At 37.2% G+C, this 20,293-nt stretch overlaps 2 protein-coding genes across 5 annotated transcripts; one reads left to right on the top strand and one right to left on the bottom strand.

Annotated features, from left to right (window-relative positions):
* Nucleotides 1–7,164, top strand: LOC121728157 (protein D3-like). Of its 2 annotated transcripts, none has more exons than XM_042116279.1 (5): nucleotides 1–64; nucleotides 1,514–1,616; nucleotides 3,884–4,007; nucleotides 5,653–5,866; nucleotides 7,006–7,164. In XM_042116279.1, exons 2-5 carry the CDS (start codon nucleotides 1,539–1,541, stop codon nucleotides 7,142–7,144), a joined length of 555 nt encoding a protein of 184 aa, XP_041972213.1. In that variant the 5' UTR covers nucleotides 1–64; nucleotides 1,514–1,538; the 3' UTR covers nucleotides 7,145–7,164. The 2 variants fall into 2 exon arrangements, with proteins under 2 accessions (XP_041972213.1, XP_041972212.1); XM_042116278.1 differs by having other exon boundaries at nucleotides 15–64; nucleotides 1,530–1,616.
* A 1,959-nt stretch (nucleotides 7,165–9,123) lies between these two features.
* Nucleotides 9,124–19,995, bottom strand: LOC121728156 (protein D2-like). 3 transcript variants are annotated; one of them, XM_042116274.1, is made up of 5 exons: nucleotides 19,853–19,995; nucleotides 15,019–15,115; nucleotides 11,505–11,628; nucleotides 10,299–10,512; nucleotides 9,124–9,938 (listed from the first exon to the last, which is right to left on the bottom strand). In XM_042116274.1, the coding sequence occupies exons 1-5, from the start codon at nucleotides 19,978–19,980 to the stop codon at nucleotides 9,800–9,802; spliced, it is 702 nt and encodes a 233-aa protein (XP_041972208.1). In that variant the 5' UTR covers nucleotides 19,981–19,995; the 3' UTR covers nucleotides 9,124–9,799. The 3 variants fall into 3 exon arrangements, with proteins under 3 accessions (XP_041972208.1, XP_041972209.1, XP_041972210.1); XM_042116275.1 differs by having other exon boundaries at nucleotides 15,019–15,137; nucleotides 19,853–19,918; XM_042116276.1 differs by having other exon boundaries at nucleotides 15,019–15,140; nucleotides 19,853–19,897.
* Between the last annotated feature and the right edge of the window lie 298 nt (nucleotides 19,996–20,293).

Below are 20,293 nucleotides of genomic sequence, written 5' to 3'. Positions count from 1 at the left end.
ATTAAAACTGAACATTCCGAAGCATACCGGCCAGTAGTTTGGCGTGGTCTTAAGAAGCGAGATCGTAAGTACATCCTTTATTTTAACACCTTCTTCAAAGAACCCTAAAATCCATACTTCCATACATATTACTTACTAATATTATAAATGCGAAAGTGTGTATGTCTATCCGTCTGTCTCTCTGTTTACTCTGTTACCTCTTCGCGCCCAAACCGCTGAATCGCTTTTACTGAAATTGGGTATGGAGATACTTTGAGGGACTCAAAGTATCTCAATCTGAAATCAACAAAACTTGGCTGACTACGGAACCCTAAAACAGAACCCTAGCCCTAACCATCAGATTTTTTGTATGTTGATAGGTTAGTTTAATAGAGTACATAACATTGTTCTACAAATAGAACAATCCATATTTTGGGACCATCAAAACACAGTACGAAATCCTTTCTATCTCTGTTAGCACTTTCGAGATTTTTCGCAGACAAAATTGTTGTTCGTCTTATCTTATCAAAATGAAAAATTTGCTTGATATTAAACAAAAAAATAGTTTGTTCTAGGGATCCCTAACTATTAGTATTCTAATTTTACAAATGCTATAATTCAAATTACTTATAATTTCAATAACAGGCGCTCTAGCGCACTCAAGCTTAGCCTAAATTTCACCAACGTCTGTTAGTGTTAAGAGGAGTCCATACCGCCCTTTTTTCCATACAAACGTTGTCCCCTGTTTCCACCCTGGATAATGTTAGTAGAGTTATAATTTTTTTCCTGAATATCTACGGCTACTAATACAATGTCCCTATGTTTTCTTTTTTTTTCATAATTTAATTATTAAAATGGATATGAACGTTCAAAAACCCAAAAAAATGGTCTGATTTTCCGCTGTGTTCAAACATCCAGAAAACAGATTTGGCTATTTGATTTATAAAAAAAAAAAAACAGGAACACAGCTCAAGCCTTTCTTTAATCTTTAATGAAAAAAGTACTTAAATCGGTTAAGTTTTGGAGGAGGAATCAGGGGACAACGAATCGTTGATTTTCTGCAGTTGTCTCTATCGCGTTCTACGGTATAGGCTTGAGGTAAGGGACACAGCTATTCATATTACACGTACTTTTTTTCATTTCTCTAGCCCCTGGTATTTAAATGTCATGTCTTCTCTTTCATTCATAATAGAAACGAAAGAGGTAACATGATACTAATTCGAGCATTAAATTTAACAGTCGTTATTGAAACTGGACCTTAATCTAGTAGAATGCTAATTAATGCTGATCAGTTCTTACTGCATACCGTTAATTGTATTTAAATAAAGATGTTGACACAAACCCCATACATTAACTGTGAAACTCTTCACTAAATTCAAGTTTAATCATCATTAAATGACTCCGAGTGCGGATGCTCTAACATCTCGAGATCTTGTAGAGAGATCTCGAAAAGATAGATTACAGACATCAAATTAAAACTTACATAAAGTAAGTATAAAATAATACCTGCTAGAATTGTTATATTTTTTTAAAGCATTTACGGATTTCAGAGAAACAAAATGAGTGTCTCCGCAGCCTTCACGTCGAGCAAAATCGTCCCTGAAGTCATCCCCACCGCTCCCACCGGGACTATTGATGTAAGTTCAAAACACCACCTTGTACCCTAAATCACTACACTACTAGTATGTACAGAGTACACACTGGGCCAACGTTTAGAGTAGGTATGGAATGTCGCTCCCAGTTATGGCCGAATAGCCCTCTACTCGTTGGCACAATGCGCTGGCCCCTATGTGTACAGCCGGCTTAATAAGCACCAATACCTATGTATGATATAAGTATCCCATAAGACTTTTAGCTTTGCTGTTTACACACAAATTTCTAAATTAATCAACTTTTTTCCATCAATGTTAAAATATTAGCAGCCCCAAAAGAATTCCACATAGATAAAGATCTTTGGAAATCGGACCTAAAGATGTTTGATCGAAGCCTACTGTATTAAGATTTAAACCTATACAATATTAAGTTATTTACATTGTAAATTTTATTTTTTTAAAAGACAAATTTTCCACTTTTTTACTAAAAAGTGGCCCCGTGCGAGTTTCTTACGCCGGTTCTTCTCGCCGGGTTAGTTCCCGAACCGGTGGTAGGCAACATGTAGTTCAACATTCTGAAAATATTTGATTCAAATTTATTCAGAAATAAAACAATTTTTATTTTATTTTATTTTATTTTATTTTATATCTCGTTCTCTCGTACCATATTATACAATAGCTATAAGGTGAGGTGGGGTAAGACTGTCACCGGGGCAAGAATAACACTTGCAATTATCTCGATATGTATAGCATATTTCCCAATGCCAGGATGTTGGTAAAACAGTAAGTCGAAACCCTTCTCAGCTCAACTCATACATGTTGCCGATACTCAACCATATTGCCAATATAACAAAATGAAATTTGTCAGATGTTTTCAACTTTTCGGTAAGTTGTTGGGTCTCTACACGTGTGTACATTTTGCCAATAAAAAGTGAATAAATTGAAGTGTTCTGATGTTAAGTACCATAATAAGATTAAATTGATTTTCAGTAAAACAAACGAATAACTTGAATTTTCAACGAAACAAAAACATAACTTAAATGCATTCAAGTGGGGTAAGACTATCAGTTTCCCAGGGGTAAGACTAACGTACGTCTTTCCCGAAATCAGATGTAATTAACCATTCAGTTAAGGTTTATTTTTCTTTTTTGGGTACATAATTTTTTTTAAGGTTAAGATCACAAAAGTGGCGATGTGAATGTGAAAGTCTGTCTCACAGTAATAAATATACCGTTTTCATGCACTTTTTCCACTTGATTTAGATATTTCTTTACAGTTTTAATGAAAGTATGTCTGTCTGTCTGTCTGTTACTCTTTCACGCCAAAACCACTGAACCAATTTTGATGAAAAACTGCTAGTGTATATTTTGCTCCGATCAAATTATTTTTTTTAATTGGCTGAAATAAAATTTAGGATAGATAAAGTCCATATAAACACAACGGTTCAGCCGTTGTGTTTATATTTGGACCAAGGGATTTTTTTTTATATAAGTAAAACAAGTTAATGGAATAACTTAAATTGCTAAAAGCATTTGTTTAGTTAGTAAAACTGAACAACTTTCCCAAATCCTCTTAAAAAAATTAACTTCTCCATACAAATTGTCTAATCGAACTTTTAATTTTTTAAGGAGAAGTATTTTTTGTTTTAAAAAAAGATTCTTTGGCAAAGTTGATCAGTTTCATTACATATAAAACGGTTTTTTTCAGTTTCGGTTATTCCATTAACACGTTGTATAAAGATTTGTTCTAAAACAAAGCAAAACGAATTAACATCCAAAGGTTTAAAACCTCTGTTTTCGATAGTATGTTAGTCTTACCCCAAATTGTTATAATAAAGAAATACTCCAAAACTAAACGTTATTCCAAGGAATTAAAATTTCATTGAAAATATTTGAAGAAGTATTATTTTGTTTTGGAAAGTGCATAAAGTCTTTATCTTATACAAAATTTTGCTACTGTTAGTCTTACCCCATTTCCTGGGGGAAGACTAGCAGTTTTTAATTTTTTTTAAATTATACGAGCCTGAAACACGTCAACTGGAATTTATTTATTATTTTATAAAAACATAAGAATTTGTCGTAAGTACGCCATTGTCAACTCAAAGATAGGTCAAATAGTTTAGTCAGAAAATTCGATTTATGCTGTCCAACAGCAAACTATGTTTGACTTACCACACCTCACCTTAGGTACATAGTGCCGGCCGCAGATACCGATATAAAATACCGATAGCTCTACTACTATAATATTTGTAAAATCATTAAGATTTGCATTTTGCAAACACGTTAACATTAAAAAAAAACCTAAATTTGTAGCTGAAATACCCAAGCGGCGCGGAAGCGGCACTCGGCAACGAGCTGACTCCCACCCAGGTGAAGGACCAGCCGACCGTCCTCTATGAGGCCGACAACAACGCCTACTACACACTCGTCTTCACTGGTAAGAAAAAAAATCATTAAGTATTAAAATATTATAATTAATAGGTAGTATCTTGGAGAACTGTGGGGCTAAAATGGTCACATTTAGCAATTCCTCTCAATCAATTCAGCAAATGAATTGTCAAAACTGTCAAACTGACAAAATATGTCAAATAAGTACAAATTACTAGGCATGCCTACCTAGCATACGCCAACGAGATCTCACTCTCGAGATAATTAAATTTTGACATTATGAGATCTCATAATGTCAAAATCTCGACATTATCTCGACCAAACTCTATAAAAATGTGTTATTTCGATGATAGATCTACGCGAGAAAAAATGTTTGTCATGCTAGGGTGAATAGAGATGAAGAGACAAACCATCAAACATCGAGAAAACATGTAGAGTGAGTGAGTATCTCGTTGGCGTATGCTAGGTAGGCAGAATTGCAAACAGACTTGCATTTTGCGATTAAAAAAAAAATATAATATTATGATTCATAATATGATTCCCCAAATCCTCTTAAAAAAATTAACTTCTCCATACAAATTGTCTAATCGAACTTTTAATTTTTTAAGGAGAAGTAGGTATTTTTTGTTTTAAAAAAAGATTCTTTGGCAAAGTTGATCAGTTTCATTACATATAAAACGGTTTTTTTCAGTTTCGGTTATTCCATTAACACGTTGTATAAAGATATGTCAGTGTCAAATAAGTACAAATTACTAGGCATGCCTACCTAGCATACGCCAACGAGATCTCACTCTCGAGATAATTAAATTTTGACATTATGAGATCTCATAATGTCAAAATCTCGACATTATCTCGACCAAACTCTATAAAAATGTGTTATTTCGATGATAGATCTACGCGAGAAAAAATGTTTGTCATGCTAGGGTGAATAGAGATGAAGAGACAAACCATCAAACATCGAGAAAACATGTAGAGTGAGATATCTCGTTGGCGTATGCTAGGTAGGCAGAATTGCAAACAGACTTGCATTTTACGATTAAAAAAAATTATAATATTATGATTCATAATATGATTCCCCAAAGCGACCATTTTAGCCCCGCTGAAGACTATAGCAAGTATGGATGGAGAGTATGATCCAGGCACCTACGATATAATAACACGTTAAAAATGAAACGGTCTGTATATGGCCTCAAAAACGCATCATGTAAATAGAGACCACCTCGTCACGTAGTCGGAGATTTCTCGGAAAACTTAACAAGTAAGCACTAGTCAGCACTCAGTAATACGCCTTAAGCAGTATTTTTCTTCTCTTTTATCTATATTTGTAGTCCATATTAATTTTCTATACTTCTTTATCGACAATCGTACCCCACTAACCCAGGATTAGCAAACTATTATTCGCTTTTTTTTTTGTTAGCCTATATGTATACTGTGAACTGTCCCAAGATCTTCCATTGTTCTTTCTTCTGCGCCACCGATGGCCAGCCTGGCTGGTATGCCTCCAGCTCGTCACGCCACATTTTTCTAGGCCGGCCAAGGCGGCGGCGTCCACTACGGGTGCCCACTCTGTTCAGAGTTGAGACCCTCGCCCAGCGGTCGGAAGCGAAGACTCTTTACGGCTTTAGCGAGATTGGTAATTCCCCCTTCATTATTCACTATTCGCTTACTTAAGTTAATTATACCTCTTTAACCAGACCCCGACAACTACGACGGTCCCGAGCCGGTGTACCGCGAGTGGCACCATTGGCTGGTGGTGAACATCCCCGGCAACAAGGTCTCCCAGGGCGAGGTGCTGTCCGGCTACATCGGCTCCGGCCCGCCCGCCGGCACCGGCATACACAGATACGTCTACATCCTCTACAAACAACCTGGCAAACTTAACTTCGATGAGAAGAAGCTGACCAACAAGTGAGTAGAAAAAACGTCAAATTACAACTCGTCAACTTGACCCGATATAAATGATAATTGATACACATCACATGCTATGATGCTACACTTCGATGCTACACGTCTGTATAGTATTCACAAGTAGCCCGGCAGGGCAATCTTGCGGGCTACGGCAGCAACGAGCGAAAATTTTTGATTTTTACGATATCTGCTGTCAAATACCTGTTGCAAACAATCCACCAACAACTTAACCAAATCTCTTACTAAGAGATAAATTAAACATTTGTAATTCCCCTTTTTTTAAGCATTAGATTAAGTATAATCGGTTCCATCCATCCATTATGCGATGTCACAGATAGACAGTCCATACCTAGTTGACATTTTACGTAGGTACCTAAATAAGTAGATACCTAGTATAAATAAATAAATAGATACTTAGCTAGTTTATGGTTTATGGCTTCTTGATCCATGAAATTACAACGAACGCCTCATAAGTAACAGTACCTTATTAAAAGACCATTTAGTACCCATCTATACTTACTTAGATAATCCTCGAGTAAATAATGTACGGGTGGGTAAAACAAATATGAATTAGGTACTTATAATGGCCACTTAGCGGATAATCGTTGACAGATAACACTAATCTCATGACACTCATGTTAAATTACGATACGAAGTGAACTAACAAGGGGGAGCTTGTATGAATACCTACGCTTCTACCACAATAGATATAACTACTTCTTATCTAGTATCCAGTAATAAGTAGGTATGTATGACGGTAATTTTGCAAATTAAAGTGGAGAATTATGATATTACCTTCTTAATCACATAAAGACAGCCAACTGAGTAAAAGATATAAATGCTCTTAGAAATCTCTTAGGTAGGTAGGCTTTACAGGTTTTAGCAGTGTAGGTATTAACCTACACTGCTAAAACCTCAACTTTATCGCAATTTGAAACAATCTGTCTCTTATAATATTTATTGTAGCCTTAATTTACAAAGCCGTATTTTTGTGGGAGCGAGCTTACAGAAAATTGCACGCTTCATACTTCATAGAATTCATACTAAGTAGGTACGTGTTTAACCGACTTCCAAAAGGGCAGATGATTTCCCTTTCCCCGTTTTCCTTTTTACATAATAACTTTTTTTTCTTTTTTCAGGTCAGTAGACGGCCGCGCCTCGTTCTCGACCAAGAAGTTCGCGGAGAAGTACAACCTGGGCGCCCCCGTCGCCGGCAACTTCTACCGCGCCCAGTTCGACGACTACGTACCGCTGCTCTACAAGAGCTTGGGTGCTTAATTAATAAATATTTATTTGTATTTGTGTTTCTCTTCTTATTGTACTCATATTATAGTTAATACATAAATCAGCAAACGCCTGCAGTGTGCAGAACTACAAGTCTTATGAGTTATGACAGGCTTTCCTTCTTGCACATCATATCCAAATTTTTCATTTGTTGACATTCAGAACACTTTGGGTGACAACCGCAAGCGTTTTGCCTTGAATATCAAATCATCAAGGAATTTTGTTTTATTTTTAATAGGTACTTACATTGTAACTTGTAAGGGTCAATTTATACTAGCGCAGAGTCGAAGCGAATCGAAGCTCGTCGAAGCATCAAATTCGCAACAAGTCGAACGAGTGCGCGCGAATTCGCCAGAATGCCTATAACAGTGATGACGCGTAGATTCGCTTGTGGGCGCATGGATGCGCGAGAATGCGCGCGCACCAAAAAGCGTTGGTCAATCGAAATCGCGCGAGTGCGTGCGCCTTTTTAAATTCTCATAAGTAATATACTTAATATTATGTGCGTTAATGATTTGAAGTTAAGGTTGAATTTGGTATATTCAGTTTTGATAATTCGCTTCGATGCGCTTCGACTCTGCGCATTTATAAATTGACCCTAAGTAATAATTTAAAAAAATGTGTAAAAGTTATTAATTTTATTTATAATACAGATTACAGATGTAAAAGTTATAATTGTAATACTAAATCCCAACCCATGTATACTAATATGAATAATGAAGATACCCAAATATGACCCAACGATAACATACAACATGTAAGGGTGCGTCCACATTTGTATCATTTGCGCGATCAGGATCTCCGTCGCGATCATCGCGCCGTATCAAGTATGCGTATCATAGTGTGGACGCCTATTAGATCATTCTGCCGATCATGTGAGTATTTGATACGACACGTATCAGATACGCGGTTAATAGCGATCGGGGCGTATCATGAATCATGATACGCGTATCATTTTGACACGCTTCGATGATACGCGACGGAGATCCTGATCGCGCAAATGATACAAATGTAGACGCACCGTTATATGTCTTTCAAGCTACTTCTAATGTGTTAGAAAAGTACAAAACATTATAAAGCATAATAAGTATTGTTATCCTTTAAAAAAAATTAAAAGATGAGTGCACTGACATTGTATGTACTACGTACTAGACTCGACAACGCAACGCTATGCTTGGTCACATTCAACGTAAATCGTAATCTATATAGCAGCCTGCAGCAGTGCACTTAGTCGCCCGCGAGATCTTCTGCGCGCCAGACGTACCACAATCAAAAACGAAACCAAAAAAAGTCGCAAAAATGCCTAGTTGTGGGTTAAGATACTGCAAAAATGATTCCAGTAACACTTCCAAATGCAACGGAATAACATTTCATCGGTATTAGCATTCTTATTTAATTATTTTCAATTAAAATACGAACATTCAATTACTAGGCGAAGACGCGCGCCAATTTGCATTGTCATAGAGTAGTAGATTCAGAGTGTAATGTAGGCAGAATACAGATCTATGATAAGACGACGATGAATGAAGCACTTACTCACGTAGACGAGTTTGTATTATGGTAATATGTATTTTAAAATATTACGTACATTATACATTATAATAATTATATTAATTATAATAATTTTATCATGGTACATATTTGAAAATATTTAAGTAATTTAAATAAGGTAATTAGTTATAGTGGACTATGGATCCATATTAATTATAAATTTTATAAAAAAGTGAATTTTTATTTTTATTTTATCCACTTACTCAAATAGATTCTGCATTCATTCGAGTGTAGGCACAAAACTTTGTCACTTCTGCGGTACTGATCTATAGCAATCACCGTCCCGCCTCCCACCCCGCTCATGCCTCAAGTGCGACATGTTTTTTGTTCGCAATAGCTGCTCTAGTACGTAGTACTTACTACCTCAGTGGATGAGTGTAACATATTAAACTACAGGTTGGAAAAATCAAACGACAATTTTCAAGAAAAACTAATGTATTGCAGTACCCAAACGAGGACAACTAATAATAGTAAATCGACAATTAAATGCATATTTCTACTGAAATGTGAAACAAGAAATGCATATTTCAAAATGTTATTTAAAATTCAACCCGATCAAAATAACTTGAGACTCGATCTAATGATCTCGTTACTACCGAGGCATAATAATTAGCCGAGTCTCAAGATTTTTTAACCGTTTTATACATGTGATGGTAAGTAACCAAATAATTAATATGTAACATGGTAGCGTACTACCGTACCTTAAAATGTATTACAAACATGAAAAACGTCTTTTCAAATACTTTACTCACATCTCAGTCTTAAAATTTATACAATGGAAAACATTCATAATGTTCCATCTACAACATATTTTAAAGTTTTACTTTATATTATGCTGGCAATTATACATTTTCAAATGCGATTTACGCCTGAGATATATTGCTTATAAATATAATTATGTGGAGTTACATTTTAAGTCTTAGCTCTAATATAGTCCGTTCAAATAATTTTGATCTATATGTAAGGAAAGGCTTGGCCAAATGATGCTGCTTAGTGCTTTTTATGGGATAACATTTTTATATTGGTAGCATTACTATTGATCTTTGTTGACATTAAGATCAAAATGACAATGAACGGAACCTACAAGATACATGTGGTTTAAGCTCCCAACTGCTTGTACAGTATGGGGACATAGTCGTCGTATTGCGCCTGATAGAAGTTGCCAGCAATCGGATCACCCAATTTATACTTTTGGGCGAACTTGGCGATAGAGAACATGGCACGGTTGTCGCCGGATCTGAAATTGTTTAAAATAAAACAACTGGTAAGTATCCGATAATTTAGTGCTAAATACAAAGATTTATTTCCACAAAATCAACGTTTAAAACTCATTAATCCTTTTGTCTGATTCCAGTGGTCGACAAAAGCCACTGTTTTGGATTCCATTAATCGACGACAATCCCCTTACCGTCGGCAAATTCACATACATATAATAAATATATTTTCAAAACTTGGAAAATGTTACCGTACATTGGTATACGAATGTTTGTGCTAATAGCACCTTTTTGCCAAAGAATATAAGGGCAATCACGAAACCGGCATGGTAGCACCACTAGATATGTTCGCCTGGCTCCAGAGTAAGTTCTCAACAACTCACGTGTTAGTCAGCCTGGGCTCGTCGAAGCTAAGTTTCCCGGGCTGCTTGTAGACGAGGAACACGTAGCGGTGCAGGCCGGTGCCGGGCGGCGGGCCGGAGCCCACGTACGCGGACAGCGTCTCGCCGGCGCCCACGTTGGTGCCGGGCACGTTGCCCACCAGCCAGTGATGCCACTCACGGAACTTGGGCTCCGCGCGGGAAGGCGCGTCGGGGTCTGTGAGGAAAAATAGAAAAGTATTCCAAAAGAAAAAAAAGAAAGCTACCAGCAACACAATTAATCACTGCTCATCATCACCGCTACTAGAGCAGGCGCCAGAGGAAAGTGAGCATGCAAAATATTGAACCAAAAAATTTACCGGCAAGATTCACATTCTTATTATTTGACCTTTTCTTCTCTTAAATCCGTTGGCGAAATTAGTAACTCATATTTTGCATGTTCATTTTCCCTCTGGCGCTTGCTCTTTATGCTAAGTGTTTAAAATCGGGTGACCACAGGCCCAGTATGTTGTTTTGACGAGTACGAGTAGGAAATAGAGGTGACCGAATTCAAATTCCAAACATAAAAGTAATCTACTTTGCATTGCGTTCGTGGGCCTCGTGGCACTCGTGGCAGGTCTTTGTTATCACGCAATGTTTATCATTGTGCTGTTTTCGCGAATGTTATGGCTTATTAGGTTACATTATGGACTGACCGTTGCAAACAAAGGTGTCGTTGCACTAACAACTTTTAGTGAAGTAGTGAGATAATAAGCTTTTAGCTTTGTCCTTTACATCTCAGCCCAAGTCATAACAATACTGCAAACCAGCGGCCCGAAATTCGACTTAGATCTAACAACTTCTATGCGCGAAAGCTAATAAACATTTAACACTGCGCTTTGCGTTGACCAGTAAAAACCCTGATGAAGGCTCTAATACCGGATTTTTATTGGTCAACGGACAAGCGTCCGCACTGAGAATTTTCACCGCGCGATTTTTATTTTCGCGAATTTATTCATATAATTTTTTTCGGCAGTGCGGATACTCTCAAAAGATTCAATGTGTTACAAAATTGCGAAAAAATAATCCGCGAGGTTAAAATCGCAGTGCGGACATGAGTCCCTAAGTTTCCGAATCCGAATTAAACTGCGAATTATTGTGAAGCACCCTGCTAAAGTATGATAATATGAGGATAATAATTAATAATGTCCAGTTCTACAATATAATTACCGGTCATAGCCAGGGTGTAGAAGGTGTCAGGTGCGGCGTCCCACGACACGGTGGGGACATCCTTCACCTGCGTGGGGGTCAGCTCATTGCCCTCCTTCACCTCCACACCGCTAGGGTACTTCACCTAAAACAGAATAGAAAGGAAGTTGGACTCGCGCAATAAGGGTTCCTCCACTCGCTTCGCTCGTTCCGCAAAACTCGAAACAGAAAAAAAACAGTATCAATCGTATGTCATCGATGATACATCAGATGAATTAAAAGCTGATTTTGGAGTGCCTAAAAATTCTCACCGCTACGCTCCTCTATCTGCGTATCTGCGCTGACCCTAAGGTTCACCGAAAACCAGAGCATGGACTTTGTAGACCTTAATATATAGAAAGAACTCATTATCCATCAGAGCTAAATTCAATATTTTCGAGCAACATTGCCGAATTCGAGAATTACAAAAAGAAAAGTTATTGGCATCATAACAATTTTATTAAAATTGTTTGCCAGAGTGCCAACAGGCAACATTTATAACATAAGCAAAGCTAATGTAGATGTTAACAATGGAGTCTTAATCATAGCCAAGACTAATTAATAATAAACCATCCGTTACTTTACATAATATTTTCATTATCAGGGGAAATGTTTTATAAACTTGGCATTGTAATTATACCAATGCATGTTTACGATAAAAGCGTAACTAAAGGATTTAACGGTTTGGTTTTAAGGCCCATTTGCACCAGACAAAGCAGTCCAGGGATTGGGACTTGGGGACTTAAGAGGAGTCCACACCGCCATTTTTCCATACAAATGCTGTCCCCTGTTTCCTCCCTGGATAATGCCGGTAGAGTTATGATTTTTTTCCTGAATATCTATGGCCACTATTAGCATGTCCCTGTTTTCTTTTTTTTTTCATAATTTTATTATTATAAAAGATAAGAACGTCCAAAACCCAAAAAAATTGCCAGATTTTCCTCTGTGTTCAAACACCCAGAAAACAAAACTGGCTAAAATATACAAAAAAAAATAAAACATAGGAACACAGCTTAAGCCTTGCTTTAATTATTAATGAAAAATGTACTTAAATCCGTTAAGTTTTGGAGAAGGAATCAGTGGACAACGAATCGAAGATTTTCTGTTCTTTTATTATAACTTTTGTCGTGTTGTCTCTATCGCGCTCTGCGGTGGGAGACTTGAGATTGGTGAGACAGCAATACATTTTCAAATACCTATTTTCAATTTCTCTCGCCCCTGGTGTATCCTCTTAAAACTGCATGTTATCCTTCTTTGTCTTAGTGTTAAGCTTAAGCCTCTTTCATGATTAATATGAAAGATATAATATGCTTTTGATTGGCCCACCTCAAAAACTCAAATCGGGCGCCGGATAAAAAGGGGCGCTGAAGGCAACAAAATTACACTTTACAGCACTATCAGTACCCCGGGCGCCGAAGGAAATAGGAATCTCGCCCAGGGCGCTGGTAGTGCTAAAACAGGCCCTGGAATTTGTCCTATTAAGTAGCTATTACATTTAGATTACAGGTTCAGTCACGTCCATACCAATATTTTTGTGATTAGTTATGTGATTAGTTAAGCCTACTATTTGGGATTAGTTTTAAATTGTGTATTATAAAACGGCCTGAAGACCGGTCGAGTTGATCTTTGTAGAGTAATACAGTCACAGGCATAACTTCGCTCATTCTTATGCAAAAATTGAAACAGCAAATGAGCATTAGAAATACCTCATCACCGGTCATTGTCGTTTTCTCATTGTCAGTTAGGTATAGCTTTTATTTACTTATCTCCAGCGGAAAACTCGATAAATGCTGTACAAACGGTAAATCCAGTTCCAAGAGACGCTTTTTTTCACACTTTCTAATGCAAAAGTTACGAACTACCTGATTTTGTTTGATTTTTCGTCAATTTTACTAATTTAAATTGCTAAATTAATATAAAAAATTTAAAAAGTTATCTTAAGAGGATACACTTAGACACTAGGGCCGTTTTTCCATACAAACGCTCTGTCGTCTGTTTCCTCTCTGAATAATGCTGGTAAGTGGTAGAGTTAAGTGAGTATATTTTTTTTTCTGAATATCTATGGCCACTATAAGCATGTCACTATGTTTTCTTTCTTTTCATTACTTAATAATTAAAAAAAAGATACTTATTAACGTTCAAAAAAACAAAAAAAATGGCCAGATTTTCCTGTGTGTTCAACAGTGGCGAAGAGTCCATATAACCCGATTCCCGTCGGCTTCCCTTTTGGAAAATCGAGTCTATGGGCCAAATAAATTTTTATTTAATAAATATTTTACATACTTAAAAAAACTTTGAATTCACTAAACGCCTACAAAATTTTATATGCAATACATTTTTCTCTCACTTGAAATAGTTTGAATTAATAATTAATCGCCTACAAATTTATATAGGCAATGCAACGTGCAGGCCATCTCCGATAGAAGCCGATAAATTAGCGGGTTATTTCTTCATACAACGATATTTCATAGTAAGCATCTGTCCTTTTCATTCCTGTGAACTGATCGTCATGTTCTGTCTCGTTCTAACACGCGCCAATATACTCGGAAATAAGCCGATACTCGGCGAGTTATTACGGAGAAAGGTTAATAACAAAGCACAAGTGCGAGCGAGAAAGATGAACTTCATGAAGTAAAATTGCTATGAGTCAAATGGCGGATGAGTGTTTGTAAACAACTTGTTTGTTTTGTGTTTAAATGTCGAATATTATTTTATTTTAGCGTTAAGAAGAGTGCAGTTTCGCGAATTTAAATTAATTTGTATTGTGATTTGTTAATTGTGACTCGTACAGCTGAGACTGTTGTCTGACAGATTATTTGCTGTCGAAGGAGACTTCGTTTTCCAAACTTAGTTTTGAATGACCGTATGTGCCGTCACGCATACAACTTAACTCAGAGGGCATTTTTCAAAGGCATCATTATCAAACTTGAAACTCGAACATTGTTAAACATCAGTGCTGAGCGTTTTGGTAAGTACATTTTTTACTCCGGCTTCCCTTCCGAAAATATCCACCCTTCGCCACTGGTGTTCAATCATCCAAACAAAAAGGCTAGATTATACAAAAAAATGAAACATAGGGACACAGCTCAAGCCTTGCTTAAATTCCTAATGAAAAATGTACTAAAATCGGTTTCTTAATACGTTTTGGAGAAGAAATCAGGCCTCAGGGGACAATTGCTAATCGTTGATTTTATGTTCTTTTATTATAATTTTTGTCATGTTGTCTCTATCGCGCTCTGCGGGGGAAGGCTTAAGGTTACACGACAGCAATAGATTTAACAAATACTTGTTTTTCATTTCTAGCCCTTGGTGTAAGTTTTCTCACTAAAGTTTTTCAAAAACTTTTCTAAGAAATAATGAAGATCTTCGCATCGGAAGGTCTTTGGCATCTACATAACGCCTAAGCTACGTAAACTCTTTGTTATTATAATGCTGCGGCCATTTTTTTTTTGTAGGTAAAGTATGTAAAGAATTAAGAACGTAAACATAAACTTACCGAGACCAGCGCCGCAGGGGCTTTCGGCACCACGTCGGGAACCACGGCCTTTGCCTCGAAAGATTTCGCTACAGTCGCCATTGCTCTTGATAGCACCCTAAAATTGACCATAGTGCTGTCTGCTAGTAAAAAAACAATCGCAATTCTTAAAAGGGCCATCTTGTCCACACGACAACACGACAATAACGCGGCCGCCAACTGAGCTAGCCTTTATAGCGGCCGTAACAAGCGCCTACGCAAACCGGTATATATATAAGAGTGCATGCACAATGCACTGTGATTACATTCACTGCCTCATTAAATGAAGTTAAAGACAGGATTATATATTTTGATGTCGTGCATGAAAGAATACTAGTGATTTCGACTTGTACTGGGACATATTCGTTTGTAACTGCCCATGGGCCATGATCGACGATAATGCAGCAAGCATTAATCAACAGTTTCGCAATCATGGTAGCAATCAGCCCTGAATTTATATATAGGACGTATAGGCTGAGGCAGCGCGCTAGGGGGGCGGCGGCGTGCTAGGAGTCCGGCAGAGTCCCAAGGGGGGCGGCGGAAATAAAGTGGCACTGGTAGCAATGATAGTCCAACGCGATGTAGAGCAACCTCGGAGGCAAACAAAGACAGCAACATGGTCTATGTATTCTCAATGTCCCGTCTTTATTTTCGTTTTTAATGCTAAGTACAAAACCGTATGTCAGTACTTAGCATAAGTACTCACATACTGTTTTGCTTGACAGTTTTACTCGAAATCGAGCAGAAACCACCGTGTGGACCGCAAAACTCACAGCTCGAAGGCTCGCATCGAGCCAGTTTGAAGGCTCGAATCGAGCCGGCTTGACAAATTTTTTGACACTAGTTTTTATAATAATAAAAATACGTACGAATACGTAGCTAATTTCCTTCGAACTGGAGTAAAAGTATCGAGCAATGCTGAATGTGTGGACGAAAGCCCGAGCCGTGATTTTTACTCTACGTGATTGCTCGATCAAGCAAAACCGTATGTCAGTATACAGCAATAACCACCGTGTGGACCGCCAAAACTGACGGCTCGAAGACTCGCTTCGAGCCGGCTCGATGGAATTAAATATGTCAAATATGTCATTTCCTTCGCTTTGGAGTAAAACTATCGAGCAAAACCGTATGTGAGTACTTAGCATTACACTAATTAATAAGGCACTAGGCAGTCAATGTCTTTGTCAAAACTAACGTCGCCGAGGGTCTTTAGTAATGCAGTTCTACCGTGCGTAATACAAACTTACGGAAGTTTACTATGTCCTATGTCATATGTGTGTCAAGTGTCATTTAGAATTTTGTGCATCACACTGAGCATTTTTTTTTACATAATTTTTGCAAAAAATTATTTAGGGTGGGTTGCACCAGAGGCGTGGTTATAGTTACAGTTATAGTCAAAGTTATGGTTATAGTTAAGGCTAACTTTAACTTTAACCTTAACTTTGACCACAGAATCGGCCAAGCGCGAGTCAGACTCGAGCAAGAAGGGTTCCGTACCATTATAGAGCAAAATTAGGCCAAAAATTGATTTTTTTTTTGTATGGGAGCCCCGCTTAATTTTTTATTTTATTCTTATATTATTATTAAATACACATATAACCAAGGACTTTGAGAACAATTCATGTACCTACCTGTTGCCATTATTGATATAGAGCAAAAAGGCCAAAAAAATCATGTTTGTTGTATGGGAGTCCCCCTTAAATATTAATTTTATTTTGTTTTTAGTACCATTGAGGAAGTTGATTCCTATGCAATTGACAGACCAACGTTATTTGGTCGAATATGTCAATTCAATGTTAATTGTGATCTGTCGGCTGGGTTTGACGTAACGCAACCAAACTACTTAGGTCCCCGATTTGCATAGGAATCAACTTCTCTGATAGTACATATTTGCTGTTATAGCGGCATTAATCTGTGAAAATTTCAACTCTGGCTATTATCGTTCTTGAGTTACAGCCTGGAGACAGACAGACGGACAGACATCAAAGTCTCAGAAATAGGGTGCCGTTTTTTCCCTTTGGGTATGGAACAATAAAAATGTAGTATTTATTAAAGTTGACTTAGGTATCCAAAATAACATTCTGCCATATCGAAATTTTTTCATGAAAATTTACTATGGCTCTAAGTGTCGTTATAACAAATATTTTTCCTGTCGATTTTTACGGAAAATTCAATATTTTAGACTCTTACTGCCGCACTCAGAGTGGAACATTAATTAGTTAAATGTAATTAATTCGAAATTTTGACATAAGCCCCATACATTATCTGTCAAACTCTCCAATTGAAGGTTAATCGCAGCGACCACATAACCACAATAGACATAACGACCAGTAGTTCGACTGCAAAGAGACGGACAGGTTTCAATATCTGTCAAATTCGTCGGGTTTCACTAGGATTATGAACGGAATGTGCCTCGCGCTGGCTGATATAATTTATTTTTAAATATAAAAAATAAAGTTTTCAAAATTGGATTCTGACAATTTTAATCGCATGTGCCAAAACCATAGAGTATACATTATAGCAAGCTATAGAGTGCTTCTAACAAGGTATGAACTGTAAGCACGAGTGTGAACATATTTTCCTATAAGCGTCAAACGATGGCGCATGGAACATCACTAGACTTGCGTTATACGTTTGACAAGTATCTATAGAACTTCTGCTTACGATCGGCACAACGGGGAACGAGCGATGCGCGCGCTCTATAGCTTGCTAATGTATACTCTAAGGCCAAAACACAAACAAAAATACGACCAAAGAGGAACACGTCCATCGAATATGTCATAGTTTTAAATTCGTATGTAACAAGTTAACAACCCTAGCAACGATTTTCGTCAAAATACGTCAAATTTAAAAATTTCAACTTCAGTTCTAAGTCGGCATACTCTGTACTATCATTCTGTCTACTCTGACATATGTTTTGATGAGGTAAGCGACGCGGGGGGAGACCGGGAGAGGGAAGAAATGCATTACGATTGGCCAATTCAAATTCACGGCATGTCATAAATCAGAACTAATGATGGGAAGTACGAGAAGCGCTTGTCAAAAGAAATAAAAAAAACCAGTACATATTTATATTTTATTTTAAAGTATAGAATGAAGAAAAGACTTACCTCTCGTCTATCAAGCGCCCAAAATCGGCGTCTTAATACGACCTAATATAAATAGACAATATAAGCCAGCTTATATTGTTTCTCTCCTTGTAACACTTCTTACAACGTAAACAATAAAACAGAGATGCAAATAAAAGCTGCCAACCTTTGTTTAGCATAAAAAAGGTTATTAATTGTGGCAAGCTTCTTAAGATATACAAAAACGTCGTCGGATTATATTAAAAAAGTACCTATATTACTTACCTATATTTAAAAATATACTTTTTTTTCAAATTATATATACTTTTTTAGGGTTCCGTACCCAAAGGGTAAAAACGGGACCCTATTACTGAGACTTCGATGTCTGTCCGACTGTCTGTCTGTCTCCAGGCTGTCAAGAACCACTTCAGCTAGACTTCTGAAATTTTCACAGATTATGTATTTCTGATGCCGCTATAACAACAAAAACTAAAAACTAAATAAAATTAATATTTAAGGGGGGCTACCATAACAAACATTATTTTTTTGGTCTTTTTGGCTCGTAATCCAAAATGGCAACAATAATAGACTATTGAAATTTTCACAAAATGCTCAATAATATGTGTAATTTAATATTAAATAATAATACGTGGGAGAGCCATGCTTCGGCACGAATGGGCCGGCTCGACCGGAGAAATACCACGTTCTCACAGAAAACCGGCGTGAAACAGCACTTGCGCTGTGTTTCGCTGAGTGAGTGAGTTTACCGGAGGCCCAATCCCCTACCCTATTCCCTTCCCTTCCCTACCTTCCCCTATTCCCTGCCCTTCCCTACCCTCCCCTATTACCCTATTCCCTCTTAAAAGGCCGGCAACGCACTTGCAGCTCTTCTGATGCTGCGAGTTTCCATGGGCGACGGATGTTGCTTTCCATCAGGTGACCCGTTTGCTCATTTGCCCCTTCATTAAAAAAAAATTGTTAAGGGGGGGGATGGGTAGATAGTAGTAGTAGATGGATGGTTTATCCATATTTCTCTTACTAAAATTGGCAAAAACAGTGTTGCTCACTGTCAAATGCTTTCGTCATGGATTCAGACCAGTGTAATTTGAGCTCTGAATAAATTGATTCTTGACAGTAAAAAAATATTTTGTATGAAATGTATGAGATGTACACGGGTCACGGATGTGGTCAATACTAAGACAGATTTCGCTGTCATTATCTAAAGTAAGACCTATAAGTCTTACATATTGTCTGAAAGTATTCGCCTTGCATTAGGCGTCTAGAGGCTATGCGGTCGCTGGTTAATCGTAATTAAATGTCTCTGAGTACGGCGGATAATCACATTAATTAACTGTAGCTTTAATAAAAAAATAAATGCAATAGACATCTGTCAAATTCTGTGGTCAAAGTTAGTTAGCCTTAACTTTATCCATAACTTTGACCATAACTGTAGGTAACTATAGTGGCTGGGTGGTATCTAAAAGTACTGCCTCGAGAGGCCCCTAAGTAACGTTTTCTATTAGAAGCCATAAAATAAATATTTGTTGAACGCACAGGTACTTAATATAAAGCATTACGTAATGTTTATTACAGAAAGGTTATGTTTCGCAAACGAGTATTCTAAATGTGGGTACAAAAGAGCTTTGAAAATTACAATAAGTGCAAGCGAGACCTAGGAGATTAATAATATAGATAAACATTATTTGGAAAATTGATAAGAGCCGTGCAAAATATTTACTTTATCTTACCTTGTGAGTTGTAACTGCACCGTGCACCGGCAAAACTTTGTTATCTTTTTTGTTATCGCAAAACCCAATGCATAACCCAAAAGTTCTGGAATCACAAATGTCAAATATATGTCAAACTCAATTGACATTTTAATTTTTTCTGTGATAATCAGTCAGCAAAGTGCAAACGCGACAAAACATCGGACAAAATATTATTGGTATTCTTATTTCTCCCCTTGTAGAATGTATATACTATATATTATAGTATATACTGTAGTCTGTAGTCCCGCACTTCTGCACAATTTTATACTTAGAATTAGTAAGAACTTTGTTTTGTAGTTGAAGTTTGAACCAACTATAAAATTTGTGACTTGCGGCCAGCGGGCCACGGGCCGCGGCATGACTCATGAGTTAGGACTCATGAGGCATCACTGATTAGTGCATCAGTCATCACCCATCAGT

This window comes from Aricia agestis, chromosome 6 (assembly GCF_905147365.1).
Source record: "Aricia agestis chromosome 6, ilAriAges1.1, whole genome shotgun sequence".
NCBI classification, from domain to species: Eukaryota; Metazoa; Arthropoda; class Insecta; order Lepidoptera; family Lycaenidae; genus Aricia; species Aricia agestis.
This window is presented reverse-complemented; position numbering and strand designations above follow the sequence as displayed.

Excerpts from the sequence above, each read along its gene's own strand:
- LOC121728157 (XM_042116279.1), top strand. The coding sequence starts at position 1,539 with ATGAGTGTCTCCGCAGCCTTCACGTCGAGCAAAATCGTCCCTGAAGTC. Across the intron at positions 1,617-3,883 it reads CTCCCACCGGGACTATTGAT|CTGAAATACCCAAGCGGCGC; the intron begins GTAAGTTCAAAA and ends CTAAATTTGTAG. Across the intron at positions 4,008-5,652 it reads CTACACACTCGTCTTCACTG|ACCCCGACAACTACGACGGT; the intron begins GTAAGAAAAAAA and ends CTCTTTAACCAG.
- LOC121728156 (XM_042116274.1), bottom strand. The coding sequence starts at position 19,980 with ATGTCAATTGAGTTTGACATATATTTGACATTTGTGATTCCAGAACTT. Across the intron at positions 15,116-19,852 it reads GTGCAGTTACAACTCACAAG|GGTGCTATCAAGAGCAATGG; the intron begins GTAAGATAAAGT and ends GGTCAATTTTAG. Across the intron at positions 11,629-15,018 it reads CCCCTGCGGCGCTGGTCTCG|GTGAAGTACCCTAGCGGTGT; the intron begins GTAAGTTTATGT and ends ATTCTGTTTTAG.